A 19519-nucleotide genomic window follows, 5' to 3' on the forward strand; every position below is an offset into this window, starting at 1 on the left:
CTGAGAAGGTGGCAGCTAATTTGAAGGCTCAGCAAAGTTTTTTTTCACCGTCAAACTGCCATTCAAGAGTCAAGTACCAAGGCCAGTTTTATGCTTTCATTCAAAATAGCAAAGGCCAGCAAACCACTGTCTGAGGGCGAGTTTTTAAAAGAATGTATGGTAGAGACAGCAGGTATTTTGTGCCAGGAGACCAAAGACAAATTTGAGAAAATCAGTTTATCACGGCGGACAGTGACTCGCCGTGTGGAACTAATAGATGAAGATATCACCAGCAGATTAAACAAAAAGGCGAAGTCATTCACTTTTTATTCTTTAGCACTGGATGAAAGCAACGATATCAAAGACACTGCTCAGCTCCTCATTTTTATCCGAGGAATCAACAAAACTTTTGAAATAACGGAGGAGTTTTTGACAATGGAGTCTCTGAAAGGACAAACACGGAGAGAGGACTTGTTTGAACGGGTGTCTGCTGCCATCGAAAACATGAAGCTTCCCTGGAGTCAGCTTGTTAACGTCACCAAAGTTGGATCTCCGAATTTAACGGGAAAAAACGTTGGCCTGCTGAGGAGAATCCAGAATAAAGTGAAAGATGAAAACCCTGACCAGGATGTCATTTTCCTCCACTGCATCATCAACCAGGAATCTCTATGTAAATCGGTGTTACAGCTGAATCATGTTGTGAATCCTGTGGTGAAACTCGTCAACTTCATACGTGCACGGGGACTTCAGCACCGTCAGTTCATTAAGTTCCTGGAGGAAACTGATGCGGATCACCAGGACCTGCTTTATCACTCCCGTGTCCGCTGGTTGAGTTTGGGCAAAGTGTTTCAACGAGTGTGGGAGCTCAAAGAGGAGATTGGCGTGTTTTTGGAGTGGCAGGGGAAGACTGATGAATTTCCTGAGCTGAGCAACAAGAGCTGGATGTGTGACACTGTGTTTGCTACGGACGTATTTTCACACTTGAATGAGCTCAACGTGAAACTGCAGGGGAAGGAGCAGTTTGTGCATGACATGTACACAAACGTGAAAGCCTTCAAATCCAAGCTGGCTTTATTCTCCAGGCAGATTTTGAACAAGTCATTCACTTATTTTCCTAGACTAGCCACACTGAAAGAGGCCGGAGCAAAAGTAAAGAAATACAGTGAGTCACTGGATGCACTGCACGGAGAATTCTGCCGTCGGTTTTTGGATTTCGACAAAATTGACAAGTCACTTCAATTGGTGGCCTTTCCTCTGTCACAAGACCCCGAAACAGCTCCAGAGGAGCTTCAGCTCGAACTGATCGACCTTCAGTCTGACCCTGCCTTAAAAGAGAAGTTCAGCTCTCTGAAACTAAATGACTTCTATGCTTCACTCAATGATGCAGCGTTTCCAAATCTAAGGCGAAAAGCGCAGAGGATGTTGGCTTTGTTCGGCTCTACCTTCGTGTGTGAACAGACCTTCAGCGTCATGAACATCAACAAAGCCAGTCACAGATCCAAGTTAACAGACCTGCACCTCAGATCCATCCTGAGAATCGCCACAACAAAACTAACTCCAGACTTTGATGCTGGCTAAAAAGGAGACCAACAACACTGCTCCCATTAAAATGTGTGTCTCTCCGTGATACGCGTTGTTAAAATAAACAGTGCGCAGATCAAATATAACGCTTCACAGACTGACTTGCTGCAACTGTTTCGTCCTTGCACTGGTCGTTGTTGACTTTTGGCACCGGGGAAACAAACTGAATAAAAGGAACAGGACAAGTACATCTGCATCTCCTACCGTTTTGAAAAAAAGACAGTCAGGAGGAGAGTGATGGTGATATCCTGAAGGATAACAGAACTTTCAGTGCTTTAAAATAAAATGGTCATTTATTTGATTTTCAGTGTTTAAAGACTCATTTCGAAGTCAGAGATTTTATTGTAATGCTTTTCTTTATTTTCATTGAAAATTAAAGCACATGTTTTCTCCATATCCCAAGATGTGTATTTTTCCCCCAATGAGGTGATGTTTTCAAAGCATGCCATGTATATGCTCCTGTTCCTGCCCCTTTGTCAAATGTTAGAACTCAATGTGGCACACGAATCAAAAAGTTTGCCCACCCCTGAGCTAGACACTGAACACTCCTGGTGCAGTGGATAGTCAAAAGATTACAGTAGAAAACTGATAACATGATCTGGATAAACTAAACCTTAAGAAATGTCTGAAATCTGGATGAATAGGGATGTGATAAGCATCTTAGAAGTCTACTGTTAACAGGAAACGTGGAAGAAGAGGTAAAAGGTTGTGAAGAGACATTTTGAAGTAGGGCACTATCACAAACAGGTTTAGGAAAAAGATCCAGAACTGGTCTCTGAGCATTTTCTCTGTTTCGCACTAGGAACAAAACACTGATCGGGAGAAAGGGAGGAATTTAATTCCACTGCCATTTGTAACTTTGATGAAAGATATTCATAACCCATTTGTGTAAAGCAATCTGGAGCCAAAAAGAAAATGGAGATTAATATTTTCTGGAAGAAAATGGAGGCCAGGGTGGGAGCAAGTCACAAGGTCTTGAACAGTCATGCAGACATTTTGGAATGTCCCAGGTTTTGCGAGGTTAGAGACTTCTTTTTGAATTCCCTTGCCATTCCGTCTTAAATGCCTGTTTACCTGAATTCTGTTGAGACTCTCTACTCAGTTTTCAGATAAAAATGGAAGTGAAAGAAAATCTCTTGAAAAATTTGGAAAAAAAAGCTAAAACAAAAAAACAAACAAAAAAGATTGCCTGATCATCTTGTCCCTTCCATCATATTTCTGATTACCTCTGCAGCAGAGGGGTCAGACACAAAGTCTATCCAAGGGGAGAAGCTAAAATATCATTTTTAAAATCTGGAAGGTTCTGAGAATGCAGCCATGTATGACTCCTTAAAACATTATCAGTGGCAATAGTCCTGGAAGTAGCAGCAACATAATCATACACACTGCAAACAATAAGTAGTGACCTGAACAACAAGAAGAAACCAAGTTATTTAAAGCAGATTTTTCCTCACAAGAAAAAACTGCAGATAAAACATTCCTCATATTTTCTCAACTTGTTAGAACAAACTTCAACATATGAACTTGACAATTTAAAATTCTGAAAACCAAAGTTCAGAAGCACAAACTTTTTCCCATACCTATAAATTTTCCCATCCTTATCAGAAACAGCAGGGTTGGAATTCAAGTGCTTAGCAAAAAAGTACAGTTTTGTACCTACCATAAATGTAGATGTTCGAGTGCTAATACAGCTGCAGTAATCACAGATGGGTTCTCTGCCGTCAAGCGGGTCCTCGGTTGGCCGAATTCCAAAGTCTAGGTCCGGCGTCGGTTGTTGTCGCTTTCTTTCCTGACATCAGTGCGACAGGGGTATATAAGACACAGCCGACGCCATTTTCTTCAGTCTTTCTTGCCCCAGATGTCAGGTGCCCCCAGAAGGAAGGCAATACATAAACTATATATATATATATATATATATATATATATATATATATATATATATATATATGTAATCAAGCAATGCAATATAATCAAAAATCAGTAGTTGCAAGCAAATACACCATAGAAGGATAACCCAATCAGGTTGTATGAGGAGGTGTTGGCCACTAGGCCTTTACCAAGAGGGGAAGGAGGGAGGGAAACCTGTACTGCAGCTGTATTAGCACTCTAACATCTACATTTATGGTAGGTACAAAACTGTACTATGTTCATCGTGCATACAGCTGCAGTAATCATGGATGGGTAGAATCCCAAAGCTACGCACAGAGTGGTAGGCACTAGGTGGAACTGGGATGAGCCAGAATGCCCTGCAACACAGCAGTGGCAAAGCCTGCTCTAGTTTTGGAATATAAAGGCAGGTGGTAGTGTTTTGTGAAGGTATGCACAGAACTCCAAGTGGCTGCCTCCAAAATATCTTTGGTAGGAACTCCTCTGAGGAAGGCTGTAGAGGTAGCTGTGGCCCTGGTGGAGTGGGATCTGATGCCTGTAGGGACAGTTTTTCCATGATAGGAGTAACAAAACCGTATGCAGTGGCCTATCCATTTTGAAATTGTCTGTTTGGTAACTGGCTTCCCTTGAACTCCTACAGCACAGGACACAAAAAGTTGTTCTGATTTCCTGAAAGGCTTTGTTCTGTCCAAATAATAACGTAGCTGTCTATGGATGTCTAAGGAGTGTAGCAGCCTTTCCCCTTTGTTTTGAGGATTGGGGTAAAATGTAGGTAAGTGCATGGCTTGATTTAAAGCTACCCTGGATACCACTTTAGGCATAAATGATGGGTTGGTTCGAAGGGAAACCCTGTCCTGATGGAAGATGAGAAAGGGCTGCACAGCCATGAGGGCTTGTAGTTCCGAAACCCTACGAGCTGAGGTAATGGCCAGAAGGAAAGCGGTTTTCCAGGACAAATATTGCAAATCTGTTGAGGCAGATGGTTCAAAGGGAGGCAATGTTAATTTTTCTAGAATGTAATTAAGATTCCAAGCTGGCACTGGTTGTTTCCTTGGAGGTCTTATATTCTTAGCCCCTCTGAGGAACTGTCTTAAGAGTGGGTGAGAGAATACGGGTGGATCCGTGTTGAATTCTGCAGAAATGGCTGAGGCATGGATTTTTATGGAGGAAAATGAAAGTCCACTGTTCAGCAGCTCAGCTAGATACTGTAATACCTGAGGCAAATTCAGTTTTCTAGGGTCCTGGCCTTTTTTCTCATTCCAAGCGCAAAACCGTTTCCATTTTGCGGAGTAAGCCTTTCTAGTAGATGGCCTTCTGGCCTCCAAAATGACATCCTGCACCTCCTTGGGGAGTAGGGTCTGTTGTGGTGTTAAGGAATTTTCCATGCAGCGAGATTGAGTGTTTTCAGCTGACTGTGAAGAGTTTTGTAGCTGTGCTGAGTCAGCAGAAGAGGCATTAGAGGTAGGGGCCAGGGAGGAGCATGTGTTATGCTCCTCAGGAGTGGGTACCAGTGTTGTCTTGGCCAGTCTGGAGCGATCAGTATCATCTTCGGTCTGTCTGCTCTTGCTTTCAAGAGGACCTTGGGCAGAAGAGGCAGAGGTGGGAAAGCGTAAACTGTCCATGCTGTCCAACTGAATGAAAGGGCGTCCACTCTCCAGGCCTTTGGATGAAAGGTCCTTGAACAAAACTTTTCCAATTGATGATTCCTGTGGGAGGCGAAGAGATCTATGTCTGGCCTCCCCCACACTTGGATTATCTTTGTAAACACTTGAGGATGCAACTTCCATTTGTGTGGATCTGTTATATTTCTGCTTAGATCGTCTGCCAGCATGTTTTCCAAGCCTGGCAAGTACTGTGCTTGAAGTTTGATTTGCCATTCCAGAGCCAAGTTCCAAAGTGTCATGGCTAGTCTGCACAGGGAGTATGAATGTGTTCCTCCTTGTTTGTTTATGTACCACATTACTGTGGTGTTGTCTGTTCTTATCAATAATTGTCCTGGATGCAGGAGGTCCTTGAAAGCTGTAATTGCATTTATCACTGCTAGCATTTCTTTTTGATTGATGTGAAGGTGCTTTTCCTTTTGGGACCATTTGCCCTGAATGCACCTGTCTGTCATGTGCGCCCCCCAGGCGTAATCTGAGGCGTCTGTTGTGATGACTTGATTTGCTTGAGGCTTGCAAAATGGGAGACCTGTGTTTGTTTGACATGCTTGGGCCCACCATAGAAATTCCTTTTGCAAACATGGAATTATTGGTATCATTGTTTCCAAACTGTGGCTGTGTTGAGACCATAGGTTTTTTTAGGTACCATTGAAGTTTCCTCATATGCAACTTTGCACATGGGACTAAAAGAATGCAAGATGCCTTGAAGCCCAGAGCCTGCAGGATTTTCCTTGCAGTAAGCCTGGTACAATTTGCTAGTGTTTTGAAGTACTGAGTTAGTTGCCCCTGTTTTTCTGGCGTAAGATAGGCCATCTGGGTGTTTGTGTCCAAGTTGGCACCCAGGAAAGTTATTTTCTGAGATGGTGTTAGCCTGGATTTCTCTTTGTGTATCCCAGAGAATTCAGTAACCGTGTTGCATAAGCCAGATGTTCCAGAAATATGTGCTTGCTGTCCGCTTGGATCAGGCAGTCGTCCAAATAAGGGTAAATTTGTATCCCTTGAAGTCTGCAGTAGGCAATTACTGATGCCAGGCATTTCGTGAATACTCTGGGAGCAGTAGATAAGACAAAGGGCAATGCAGAGAATTGATAGTGGATTGAACCTGCAAGAAATTTGAGGTATCTTCTGCAGCTTTGTCTGATTGGGACATGCAGGTATGCCTCCTTGAGGTCCAATGTTACCAGCCAAAACTCCTTGCCCAGCATGGGAAGAAGCTGCTGTAATGTGAGCATCTTGAATTTTGGTACGAGTAAGAATGTGTTTAGGATGGATAAGTCCAAAATGGGTCTCCAGTCGGTTCCTTTCCTTGGTACCAGAAATAGCCTGGAATAAAAACCTTGACCTTGATCGTGAGTAGGTACCTCTTGAATAGCTTTCATGTCTATGAGCTTTGAAATTTGTAGTTGTGCCTCTGCCCTTTGATTGTGTGGCAGGTTTGGCATGCCTCTCATTTTTGGGAGAGTGTGAAAATGAAATCTGTAGCCTCTGTTTATAACGTCCAGGATCCATTTGTCTGTTGTGACAATATGCCAATTTCTTGTAAATAATGCCAGCTTTCCTCCCAAGGGTGCTGTCAGCTGAGACTTGCTTGGCATAGAAAGGAGGAAGTCATTGGGTTTGTTTCCTGTATTGTTGTGCACTGTCTTCGCCACCACTTGGTGCTGGAGTTTGCCATTGCCTGCCTCTATATGATCCTTGTGATTGCCCTCTGCCCCTTGTGCGCCTGTATCTACCTCTTTGGGGCTTGTCCGTGGCTGAAAAGGACCAGTTTTTAGAAGGCCAATTTCTGCTAAAACATGGTGGTTGAACCTGCAGAAAAGCTTTGACAGTTTGCATAGATTTGGCTTTTTCTTCCATTTTCCATAGCATTAGTACCAAATAGCACATCCTTTTGTAAAGGAGCATCTAGTAATTTAGCTTTCACATGATCAGGCAAGATTTGTTCCCTAAGCCATGCATGTCTACGAATGACTGAACCTGTAACAGCAGCTCTACTTGAGGCCTCTAGGGCATCACAGCCACATTGTAAGGTGTGTTTACCCACTTGTTCTGCACTATGCATCATATCCTGCAACTCCTTCAAATCTGGTTGTACAGGTCGAGACATTTTATTTCTTAATTGTGATAACAGAAACTGTTGATATTTAAGCATATGAAACTGACAATTTAAGGCCCTCATGGCTAGGGTGGCCGAGGTATATACCTTTTTTCCCCACCTTTCTAAGGATATTGACTCTCTTTCGGAAGGTAGTGGATTCTTAGCAGTAGAGGCCTTCATTCCCTTGGGGCCTTGAGAAATGGTTTCCGGGTCAGCATTATGGCTTTTGTAAAGAAATTGGTGAGAGTTAGGAACTCTGTAGTACCTATCAGGCTTGACTGGGGCAGGAGGCAGGGAATCCGGATTAAGGCAAGCCTCCGAATAAACATCAAGTACGTCCAAGACAGGAGGTATCGCCAGAGTTCTGTGTTGAGGTAACAAAAGAAATTCCCTAAGTCTTTTCTTGGAATCAGAAAAGTCTTGGCCTTCCCAATGGAAGTGTTCCCTCAGGGTGTGCAAGGTTTCCCCAAAAGAAAAATCCTCAGGAGGAGATACAGAAGGAATGGACTGCTCTGCATCAGAATCTTCAAAAGGGGAGTAAGAGTGTTCCTCTACATCAGAATGTTCTGAAAAAATGGAGCCCTGATCAGAAGAGGGAGAATCTTCCTCCACTCTGGGTCTCTTGTCTGGAGGGGGTTGGGAACCCCTGATAAGAGTAATTAAATCCTCAGCCATTTTAAGCATCTGCTTTTTAGGCATGGGGCCTGGGGATGGGCCCTGTGCAACAGGCCTCTTCGGATGCCTGGCTGATTTGGACTTAGTGAAGGCCTTAATGGAAAAGGAAGATGAGGGTCTAAAGACACCATGGGTGGAAGTGGACCTGTCCACATTAGGAGGCTCAACACTCACAATGGCTTCGGTGGTTGTAGTCTGGGTATGGGCCGAGGTACCAGCGGTCTCAGTTACAGAAGACACCGCCAAAGAAGTGTCATCGGTAGCCAGGGACTGCATAGGCGTCTCGCTGAGAACCGGACCACGTGTAGCCGGTTTTGGCGTGGTGTCGGTGGGGACCGCAGACCTCGCGTGTCGGTCCTTGTCCTTGCATTTTTTGTACAAAACAGTAGTCGGAGTCTCCGACGACATTTTATAATCAAAGGCTTTACCAAAAAAGTGTTGGGCGAACTCCGCCCAACGCTTAATAGTGCGTTTATTGAAAGTAGTGCAAAAGCGACAGCCCGAGACGTCGTGGTCTTTTTATTGAAAGTAGTGCAAAAGCAACAGCCCGAGACGTCATGGTCTGGGCCTAAACAAGGTATGCAGAGGGAATGGAAATCCTTATGCGGTATTTGCTTCCCACAAGAAATACAATTGTTAACTTTTTCTGACATCGGTCTGAGGCAAGAAAAGTTTCAACGGGTACTTAGCTTTAATGAAGACTTGGTTTCCAATTTTCGGAATTCAGGAGCTGGCCGACCGGCACTTGCGAACTGCTTCTGCTTCGGGCACCGCGCGGCAAAAAAGACTGGAGAAAATGGCGTCGGCTGTGTCTTGTATACCCCTGTCGCACTGACGTCAGGAAAGAAAGCGACAACAACCGACGCCGGACCTAGACTTTGGAATTCGGCCGACCGAGGACCCGCCTGACGGCAGAGAGCCCATCTGTGATTACTGCAGCTGTATGCACGATGAACATCAGGATCAACTAAGACTATAACTGCTGGGTCAGGTTTGGGAATAGTGTATACAAATTTAAAATACAGAAATTTTATACATCCTATCTGCCTTTTTAGGGGCAGCTGGTTTCTTGGGAAAAGAGCAGGCAGTAACGCACACATCTTCTAAAATTGATAGAATAGGAGGAATGGGTATAAAATCCCTCTAACAACTCACAGTATTTTTGAGGGATTGAGAAACTTCAGTGTTCTCCCACTGAAAACACTGGCACATTCTAGTAACAGTCACAAAACAAAAGAAAACCCCACAGGGATAATAAAAATGACCTCTCCTCTAAGTCTGAATCAGAAATCTGAGGGGAAAAAATGAATCTATCCCTACATCTTCCTGTTCAAATTCAGAATTTTGAATCTTTTCAGGAAAAGAGGAATCCCTCTTACATTTACCAAAAACTATTTTACAAGCAGGATCAATGGCCTGAATTTAACCCTAAGCCAGACCCATTAAACTACTCCTCTCTGAAGAAATTTGAGGAGGAGCACATACGTTTCTTTTTAACAGAAAAAAATGGGGCAAACCATGTTACTGATGGCAGCTGCTTCCCTAGGGATGGGCACAACAGTCTGGCACAACAAGGAAACCTTCCCTGTTCCCTCTCCCAGGACCAACAAGAGTAGCTCTCCCTGGTCCTCTGAAGGGACTCCAACAGTCAAGTAAATAAACAGTCAAGTTTTTAGTAACAAAAAAAAAAATTTCCTCACACAAAGTTTACACAGGCACCAACATGAGAGTTCCATTTTCATAAGATGACAGTCCCAAATCTCTCCGTTTTAAGCACAAGAAACAGAGAAAAAGCACAAGTTTTTCTCAAACACCAATAAAAGTAGGAGGGCCTTCCCCAAAGGAAACTAATTTGCCCACTGTGAAGACTGCTTGCAAACGAACAGGATTTGCCAAGAAAGCACTCATTTTGTCAGCAAAAAAAGTTGTGAAGATTTTGAGCACTCCACCTGCCTTTTATATGCAGCACCTCATGCACTCCTGGTAGCAGAAGCTCTTGTAGGGTCACAGCTTTGGAAAGCTGCTCAATACAGAAGGTGTAGAACCCACATAGCTTACCATATTGTAATGGCAATCCATGTTCAAAGAATATCATAAACATGCCTGTGAACATCTACCAGATCCTTAAAGGCTACAGGCATTGCTCATAATCTGGACGTGCTAACCATGTGAAGGTTTTGTCAAATTATCACAATGGCCCTTTGGATGGAGGGCTGCAAATACACTGAGGAGCATGGAGCAGTGTCTGGATATATTAATGTACTATACCTGCAGGAAGTAAAGTAATTTTCACCAATACACCTTTCCCATTCCTATTCTCCCAAAAAGGAGTACTTATGACCTGGAGGTATTTCCTTCCATAAATCCAAACACACTATACTAACACAGCACATCAGAGGGGGGGGGGGGGAGTAATCACGACTAATAATACATAAAAGATGCAATTTTAGCAACAGAAAAAAAAAACAAAATATATAAGAGGGCTAGTACACTGCCCCCCACCCCCACCCCCACACACACAGTTTATCCCATTATTCAAATCAAATTTAATAAAAATTAGAGAGAGACTGCATTGTTGTGGAATAAACCATGCGTGCGAACCCCAAACAAAGCACAGTCTCTGTTTATTAACCCACAAGTGTACCTAGACTGACTCAAATGAGCTATTTTATTTGGAAGTATAGAGCACTTTTCAGAAAGCTTTGCAAAAGACTACAGGTATGTTGCTAATTATTTCAACTTCTGAAATTCCATTTTTGATTTTAGTAATTTATGTACTGTTTGGTAGAACAATGCTCAAATTGGTAAATTATAAAGTTAGGTTCTAAACACCAAACTTAGTAATTCTGGACAGTACACAAAGATTTTACATTTGGATTCTATTGTTCAATCAGAATTTTTATTCATATTTTGAATACTAAAACAAGCTATCATGATGCACTCAAATAATAAAAATGGGATCCTTATTCTCCTTTCTTCTTTTACCTCTGCGGTGACTGACCAAAGCATCTACAGCAGCGTGTAATTTCCTTAACTGCTGCTCTTCGCATTCCACTTCCTGAAGCTTTTCTTCAAACCACTATAAAAGATAAAATTAGATCAACTAAAATAGTGCACTCTTAAGAGTTGTAGAAACAAATGTTAAGTGCTGCAAAGTACAGTTATGTAAGTAAACTTACCTTAAGAGCAGATGTTCAAATGATCACTGCTGTAGTACCCTGGGCTATATGGGTCATGTCCTATTAAGTATGTAACAACTTGGCCAAGCTTCTAAAGCTTAAAGGCACCCTCTCTACATCCCCAAACCATTACTAGCTCAACCAAAGCTGTGGAAAAAAAAAGAGGCTTGGGCACCAAGCCCCTCAAAGCTTTTATAACAACTGACAGATGGGCACAAGAGCCTTGAAAGAGGTGAATGCTAGGGGAAAAAAAAAATTCTCACCCTGACAAAAACATATAAGGGAAAGAGAGGGAGCCGCTATTGCAGCAGTGATCATTCAAACATCTGCTGTTACGATAAGTTTACTTACGCAACTGTACTATGTTAATCATTTGATCACTGTTGCAGTAGTCTTAGCTGTATGGGTAAAACTACCATAGGTTCATAGGTAGGTAACTAGGCTATCGGCCCTGGGGCCTATACAAGCCCAGCCAAAAAGGTACCCTGGCTTTTGCCACCCAAGAAAAAATTTTTCCTGTGCCACTGTTGAGCAGAGCCATAGAAGTGATCCCCGGGGTAAATTTCCTATATCCCATCCAATCATCAAGATTTTTCTTGAAGAGCCATAGCCTATACTGACTAGGAGGGCATGAATGAGGGTCCAGGAACCTTTGGAGAATAGTACTAACAAAGCCTGCTTTAGATCTTAAGAAGGAATCTAGTTTGTAGCACTTTGTAAAAGTAGGTACTGAGAAAGTACAGTTGTGTACACCTACCATAAATGTAGATGTTAGAGTGTCTTCACTGTTGCAGTCATGACTGTAGGGTTCTCCCCTGCCGGCAGGCAGTCCTCGGTCGGCCAGAATCCCAAAGTCTGGGTCCGGTGTCGGCTGTTCAACTATGCTCCCTGACGTCAGAGCGCCAGGAGTACAAAGCTGACAGCCGACGCCATCTTCTCCAGTTTTTCTTGCCCCAGATGTCAGGAGTCCCAAAATGAGAAAGGTCCCATATCCTTTGCAAATACACCTCAGAAGAATGGTGAAAAAAGGAACCACACAAAAGTAAAAGTAAGAGGAGACAGGAGGGAGGGAAACCCAGACTGCAACAGTGAAGACACTCGAACATCTACATTTATGGTAGGTGTACACAACTGTACTATGTTCATCGTGTTTCACTGTTGCAGTCATGACTGTAGGGTAGAATCCCAAAGCTGAAAGAAAGGGAGGTGGTCATAAAGAAGAAGGGGCAGCTGCAGAGGCAAAGCCTGCCCTAGACTTAGAGTAGAGAGGTAGATTGTAGTGCTTAGAAAAAGTATGCACTGAACTCCAAGTTGCAGCTTCCAAAATGTCTTTGGTAGGAACTCCCCTGAGGAAGGCCACAGAAGTGGCAGCAGCTCTAGTGGAATGAGTCCGTATACTCCCTGGGATTTGCTTTCCATGGTGTGAATAACAAAATCTGATTCCATGAGCAATCCATTTAGAAATGGTCTGTTTTGAAATGGCTTTACCTTGGGAACTTGAAGCATAAGAAACAAACAATTGTTCTGATTTTCTGATGTCCTTGGTTCTGTCCAGGTAAAAACGTAGTTGTCTGTGTACATCCAAGGAATGTAAGATCCTTTCCCCTTTATTTTGAGGAGTGGGGAAAAAAGTTGGCAAGTGGATAGTTTGATTTAAAGCCACTTTGGAAACCACCTTAGGCATGAAGGTAGGATTAGTCCTCAAAGACACCCTGTCTGGATGAAAAATAATATAAGGTTCCACAGCCATAAGAGCTTGTAACTCTGAAACTCTCCTGGCAGAGGTAAGGGCCAACAGGATAGCTGTCTTCCAAGATAAAAACTTGATGTCAGAAGAGGCAGCAGGCTCAAAAGGAGGCAAGGTTAGTTTTTCCAAAACATAGTTGAGATCCCAAGCCAGAATGGGAGGAGATCTAGTGAGGTCTTAAATTCTTAGCTCCTCTGAGAAACTGTCTCATGAGCTGGTGGGAAAAGATTGGAGGGTCTGTATTATAATGAGCAGAAATAGCAGAGGCATGTATCTTAATGGAAGAGAAAGAGAGGCCCTTATGTAAGAGATCTGTCAAGTAAAGTAAAATTAAAGGAATGTTCGGAAGAAGAGGATCAGAATCCTGAGCCTGCATCCAGGAACAAAATCTTTTCCATTTTCCTGCATAAGATTTTCTAGTGCTAGGACGTCTGGCTTCTAAAATGACATCCATAACCTGCTTGGGTAGGAAAGAAGAAATCAAAGGCCCTGGATTAACCAGGCCGCCAGGCTGAGTTCTGACATCAGAGTGTAGAACCTGACCCTGATGTTGGGACAGAAGGTTCAGAGACTGAGGTAAAACCCAAGGGGGCTCCCGACATAGGTTTTTTAGAGTTGGGTACCAAAACTGTCGATGCCAATTTGGGGCCAGTAAGATTATCATCTTGGGCTTGTCCTGTTTTATCTTTAATAATACCCGTGGAAGAAGAGGAAGAGGCGGAAAGGCATATCCCGAGAGGTTCCTCCAACTGAATGATAGGGCATCCACTTTCCAAGCTTCTTTGTGGAAAGTCCTGGTGCAAAAATAATGTAGTTGATTGAGATGGGATGCAAAGAGGTCTATGCGAGGACATCCCCAGACTGCTGTTATCATCCTGAATATTTTGGTGTCCAGCATCCACTCGTATGGATCCGAAAGGTTACTGCTCAGACCGTCTGCCAGGAAGTTTTGCTTCCCTGGTAGAAACTGAGCTTGAAGGTCCAGATTGCAAGCTAGAGCTGTGTTCCATAAATCCATGGCTAGTCTGCAAAGAGGGTAGGAATGAGATCCCCCTTGCTTGTTTATGTACCACATAACTATGGTGTTGTCTGTCCGTATTAGTAGTTGTCCTGGTTGTAAAAGATTCCTGAAGGCCATTAGAGCTTTCTGAACGGCTAACATTTCTTTTAAATTGATATGCAGGAGCTTCTGATCCTTTGTCCAAAGGCCCTGCAGACAGTTGCCCTGAAAATGGGATCCCCAAGCATAATCCGAGGAGTCCGTGGTTAGAATCTGAGTGGCAGGAGGCAGACAGAAGGGCTTCCCTTTGTTTAGAGTACATGCCCTGGAGCACCAAAGAAATTCCTTTTGAAGGCAAGGCAGGACGGAGATCAGTATGTCTAAACTGTGGCAATGCTGAGACCATACACTTTTTAGGTACCACTGTATTTTCCTCATGTGCAGTCTTGCATAAGGTACGAGAAGGATGCAGGAGGCCATGTAACCCAAAGCCTGCAGGAATCTCCTTGCAGATAGCTGAGTTAAAGTTGCCAAGGTTTTGAAAGTTGAAGCCAGCTGTAATTGTTTTTCGGATGTCAGAAATGCCATCTGGGTTGTGGTGTTTAGAAGAGCACCCAGAAAAGTTATCTGTTGTGAGGGTGTCAAATTTGACTTTTTTATGTTTACAGAGAATCCCAGGAACTTGAGGAGGTTCTGTACAAACTCTAGATGCTGGAATAAGACATCCTTGCTGTCTGCCTGAATTAGACAATCGTCCAGATAAGGGTAAATTTGAATTCCCTTGAGTCTGCAGTAAGCTACTACTGGAGCCAGGCATTTGGTGAAGACCCTGGGCGCAGTAGACAATCCAAAGGGCAGCGCAGATATTGAAAGTGCCTCGATCCGGCCTTGAACCCGATGTATTTTCTGCGTTCCTGCCTGATGGGAATGTGTAAATATGCCTCCTTTAAATCCAAAGTTACCATCCATGCATCTTTGGATAGCATTGGAAGTAGCTGCTGTAGAGTAAGCATCTTGAATTTTGGAATCTCTAGAAAGGTGTTCAAGACTGACAGATCCAGAATGGGTCTCCATGAGTTTTGCTTCCTGGGGACTAGAAAGAGCCTGGAGTAAAAACCTTGTCCCATCTCTGAAAGTGGAACCAGTTCTATGGCTTTCATAGCCAAAAGAGCTTCCACCTGGTTTAAGGCCTCTGTCCACTGATGTTTTGGAAGGTCTGGCCATCCGTATGGCCTTGGCAGGGTATGAAAATGGAATTTGTAACCTCTTAAAACCACATCCAGAACTCACTTGTCTTGGGTTATATGAGTCCAATTTTGATAAAAAAGAGAGAGTTTTCCTCCGAGAGGGGCTTCCAGGCAAGAAGTTCCTGCAGCCCAACAGAGGGAGTCATTGAGTTTGTTTCCTATGAGATTGTGACCTATCCTCTCCTCCCCTAGGGGTGGAAGCAGTCCACTGTCTTGGTCTATAAGAAGCTTGTGTTTGAGGCCTTCCTCTGGAGCGTCTATATCTACCCCTCGGAGGCCTGTCTGAAGTGGGAAAGGACCAATTTTTAGAAGGCCAATTCCTGCTAAATCTTGGTGGCTGTACTTGTAAGAAATCTTTAACTGTTTGCATGGATTTTGCCTTATCCTCCATCTTTTTAATCACCTCTTCAGCTTTTGATCCAAACAAAACATTATGCTGAACAGGAGCATCCAATAATTTAGCTTTTACTTGTTCTGGCAAATTTTGTTCCTTTAGCCATGCATGCCTTCTAATGACAAGAAGCCTCCAAGGCATCAAATCCACAGTGTAAACCATGCTTCCCAACTTGTTCAGTGGCATGCAATAAGTCATGTAATTCCTTATCTGCACAGGCAGAAATGGAAGTAAGCTTTTGTTTTAAAACAGACAAGAGAAATTGCTGGTATTTCAGCATATGAAACTGACAGCTTAAAGCCCTAATGGACAAAGTAGCAAAAGTGTACACTTTTTTGCCCCATCTTTCTAAAGATCTAGAATCCTTTTCAGTGGGAATGGGATTTTTGGCAGAAGCAGCCTTAACTCCCTTGGGACCCTGAGAAATGGTTTCAGGGTCAGCAGAAGGGTTCTTGTATAAAAACTGGTGGGAATCAGGAACCCTGTAATATCTATCAGGCTTAACAGGAGCAGGAGGAAAAGAGTAAGGGGTTAAGTTAGCCTCCGAAAAAGCATCATCCACAATATCCAAAACAGGAGGAATAGCCAGGGGTCTATGTTGGGGGAGAAGAAGAAAATCCCTTAGTCTTTTCTTAGATTCCGAATACTCCTGTCCTTCCCAGTGGAAATGCTCCCTCATTTCATGCAAAGTTTCCCCAAAAGAGAAATCCTCAGGGGGAGAAGCTGAAGGAATGGATTCCTCAGCATCAGAATCCTCATAAGGAGGGAAAGAATATTCCTGGTCAGAAGAAGAAACTGAAGAAACAGAAGCCTGATCAGAGGAATCATAATAAACATCCTGCCTTGGCCTTTTATCTGGAGGGGGATGTGAACCCCTAATCATAGTAAGTATATCCTCCGCCATCTTGAGTAACTGTTTCTGTGACTTGGGAGCCGGTTCAGAAGAGGCCTGTGTTGCAGTCTTTGCCTTTGTCTTTGCCTTTATTAGAAGCTGAGTAGGCCTGAAAACCCCTTCAGAAGACAGTACCTGCACAGCGGTTCCAGACCCATCCGAAGGAGCATTGTCCGAAGGTCCTGCAATAGAAATATTCAAAGGCCTAGTTGGCTCCTCGTGAGAGTCCGTATCGGGCATCTGTTTTGAAATGGCCGACGACAGGGGCTGCAAAAGCACCTCACTGACGACGGCCGAACCTGAAGCTGGCTCCGCTTGTGCGATATAGTCAGATTTGGACCTCAGAGGCTTGTCTTCATCCTTGCGACGTTTGTGAACTCCGGTAGCCGGAACCGTATCCGACGACATTTTGTAGTTAAAGCGCCTACCGAAGTAATGAAAAGCAAAATTGTACCTTCGTTTAATTGTACGTTGATTGAATCTAGCACAAAACAGACAACTAGCAACGTCGTGCTCAGGGCCTAAGCAAGGAATACAGTAAGAATGAAAATCCTTATGAGGTATTTGCTTCCCACATAAAATACAATTATTAACTTTTTCTGACATCGGACTGGAGCAAGAAAAAGTTTCCCCAACGGGGTACTTAGCTTTGAGTGGAGAAGAAAGCCTTCGGACTGAAGTTTATCAGAAAAAATCGTCAGGAGTCATCCGACCGGCACTTGCGAACTGCTGGCACCACACGGCAAGAAAGACTGGAGAAGATGGCGTCGGCTGTCAGCTTTGTACTCCTGGCGCTCTGATGTCAGGGAGCATGGTTGAACAGCTGACGCTGGACCCAGACTTTGGGATTCTGGCCGACCGAGGACTACCTGCCGGCAGGGGAGAACCCTACAGTCATGACTGCAACAGTGAAACACAAACATCCATGTTACTGCTTCTACAATACTCTAAAATGCATCCAAAAAGCCACAGATGAAGCCAATGCCTTGGTAGACTGAGTCTTGACACTGCCTGGAATTGCCTTATTGTGGTGGGTATATTAGAAGGTAAAAGCATAAGCCAACTATTTGGAAATAGTAAACTTTCACACATGTTGTCCATTTTTCTTACCTGCATACGAAATGAAAAACTAATCAGAATTTCTGAAATTCTTGTTAAGATAATATCCAAGTTGTCTTTGGACAGCCAGAGAATGAAGAATCATGTATCCCTCATTTTTAGGTTCCACAAAAAAGGCAGGGAGATACAGATAGCCCGACTCAAGGTAAACCTAAATATCACTTTAGGCATAAAAAGAAGAATGTATCATCTTCGAGGAAAATGACATAAGGTTGACCCAGCATAACATCTTGCAACTCAAGTACTCTTCCTGTAGAAATCAAACGATCAGCAAAAATGTTTTCATGTTAAGAGCTTTAAATCACAATGATCAGATAGTTCAAATGGAGTAATTTTTTCCAAAACAAAGTTGAGATCTCAAGGAGGAGCCACATGCGTTCTAAAAGGCCTGGTATATATGGACTCCTCTTTAGAAAACAATTCAAAATGGGCATGCATTAAATGGGGAGATCCATGGTCTGCCATGCCAAAATGTTTGCCTTGACAGAGAACAAAAATACCAGAAAATAGCTCCTTGAATGTATACTGTAGAACCAGAGAAACGAGCCTTAAAATGGACTTTTTTAAACAAGAAACATCTTGATTAAAATTATCACTTATGACTAGGCAGTCATACATTTCCAGAAGTGAAAACATACCATATGGACATAATCTTCGTTGCAAGCATTATACATCGCAACCCATACTGACAATTTTATTTGCAAACATTCTACATACCCCCTTACAATCTACCCAATCACTGCCAGTCAAACATTACATAGGTCATTCAAATCCTGCCTTATTTAAAACTTCATTCCTCCCCTGTATGTACTGTTCCCATAATTCACATTTTCTTTCTAAAGATCCCAATTCCAGTTGTTTTATCTTTGTTACCACATTTATTCACTACTACTAGCACATTTGGTTTAGACTTTGATTTCCATTTTCTAGTAATTTCTTTTTTTGAAAGCCACAATAATTAGACTAAGCAAGGCCTTACTATGGCTAGACAATTCTGATTCTGTATCATAGCTCAGAAAAATCATTTCTCTAGATACACCAATTGGCTCATCCAGTATCTCTGATAGAGAAGTCTGCAGGGAATCTGTAAACACTGCCAACCCATTACACTCCCACAAAATATGGTCAAAATTATCTCTTTCTTCTCAGTCACACCTCCATGTGCCGTCTTCCTAAGGAAAAACTTTCTGAAGTCTACTCGCGGTATAAAAATACCTACGTAAACATTTTCAAGCAAAAATCCCAAATCTTCTACATTCTGTTGCATATTTGGAGACGTACATATATCCCCCCACTGCTTCTTTGTAAATCCCTTATCCAGTCTCTCTTCCCAATACTTTCTAACCTTCTCTGATTCTTACACTTGTCATGTAATCTTTTTAATGTCTACTAATTATTCCTTTTTTAATAGCAGCTTCTGTTTTGGATTCTACTAAAAACTCTGCCAGTGCTGTTTTTTTTTGCTTAGGACCTCCCTATTTCTTTCCCTTTGCCTATACTCAGATATCAATCCTTGATAGGGAAGGCATGCTCTAACCTGCAGTCCAAATAAATTCTTGATGTCTTCCCATTCTATTACCTTTCCCTCTCTGGTTATCTGCTCCTAATACCTTGGTTCCTTTGCCAGTTTTCTCCAATAAATTCCAGCCCCCTCTTGCCTACTATCTGGATCCCTAACTGCAGTCATCCTTGCTGGCAGAATCTTCTTTCTCCATTCCCGTGTTGGTTTAGTTCTTGGAATACTTTCTGCTACTTCGTGAACATAAAATTTTGTATGATGTTTTTGTTATTCTCCTTAAAGGTATACATACAAAATCCCAGTCTCTCCTTCATTCTTGTGCTGCTCCCCATTTCATCATCATCCCTTTCCACTTTGAATTATAGGTTTCTGCTTGTGCTATGTATAAGAGCCTTAACTGTGTAGCTCTGAAATACCCCTTCAAATCAGGCAATCCCAATCCACCTTGTTCTATTAGAAGAATCAGCTTATACCACTTTGACTCTTGTCTCCTTCCCCTCCTACATAAAATCCTTCAAGCTCTTCATCAACTGCTATCCAC

At 42.9% G+C, this 19519-nt stretch overlaps 1 protein-coding gene across 1 annotated transcript in view; it reads right to left on the reverse strand.

Moving 5' to 3' along the window:
* The window catches only part of LOC122806764 (sorting nexin-1-like), a 1692021-nt gene that overhangs the window by 779768 nt on the left and 892734 nt on the right, over window positions 1–19519 (reverse strand). Inside the window, exon 10 of the mRNA XM_044077461.1 lies at window positions 10867–10960. Within this exon, the coding sequence (XP_043933396.1) occupies window positions 10867–10960 (94 nt within the window). The remainder of the gene's footprint in view (window positions 1–10866; window positions 10961–19519) is intronic.

This window comes from Protopterus annectens, chromosome 7.part0, assembly GCF_019279795.1.
Source record: "Protopterus annectens isolate FY-2018-M chromosome 7.part0, PAN1.0, whole genome shotgun sequence".
Taxonomy (NCBI): Eukaryota; Metazoa; Chordata; order Ceratodontiformes; family Protopteridae; genus Protopterus; species Protopterus annectens.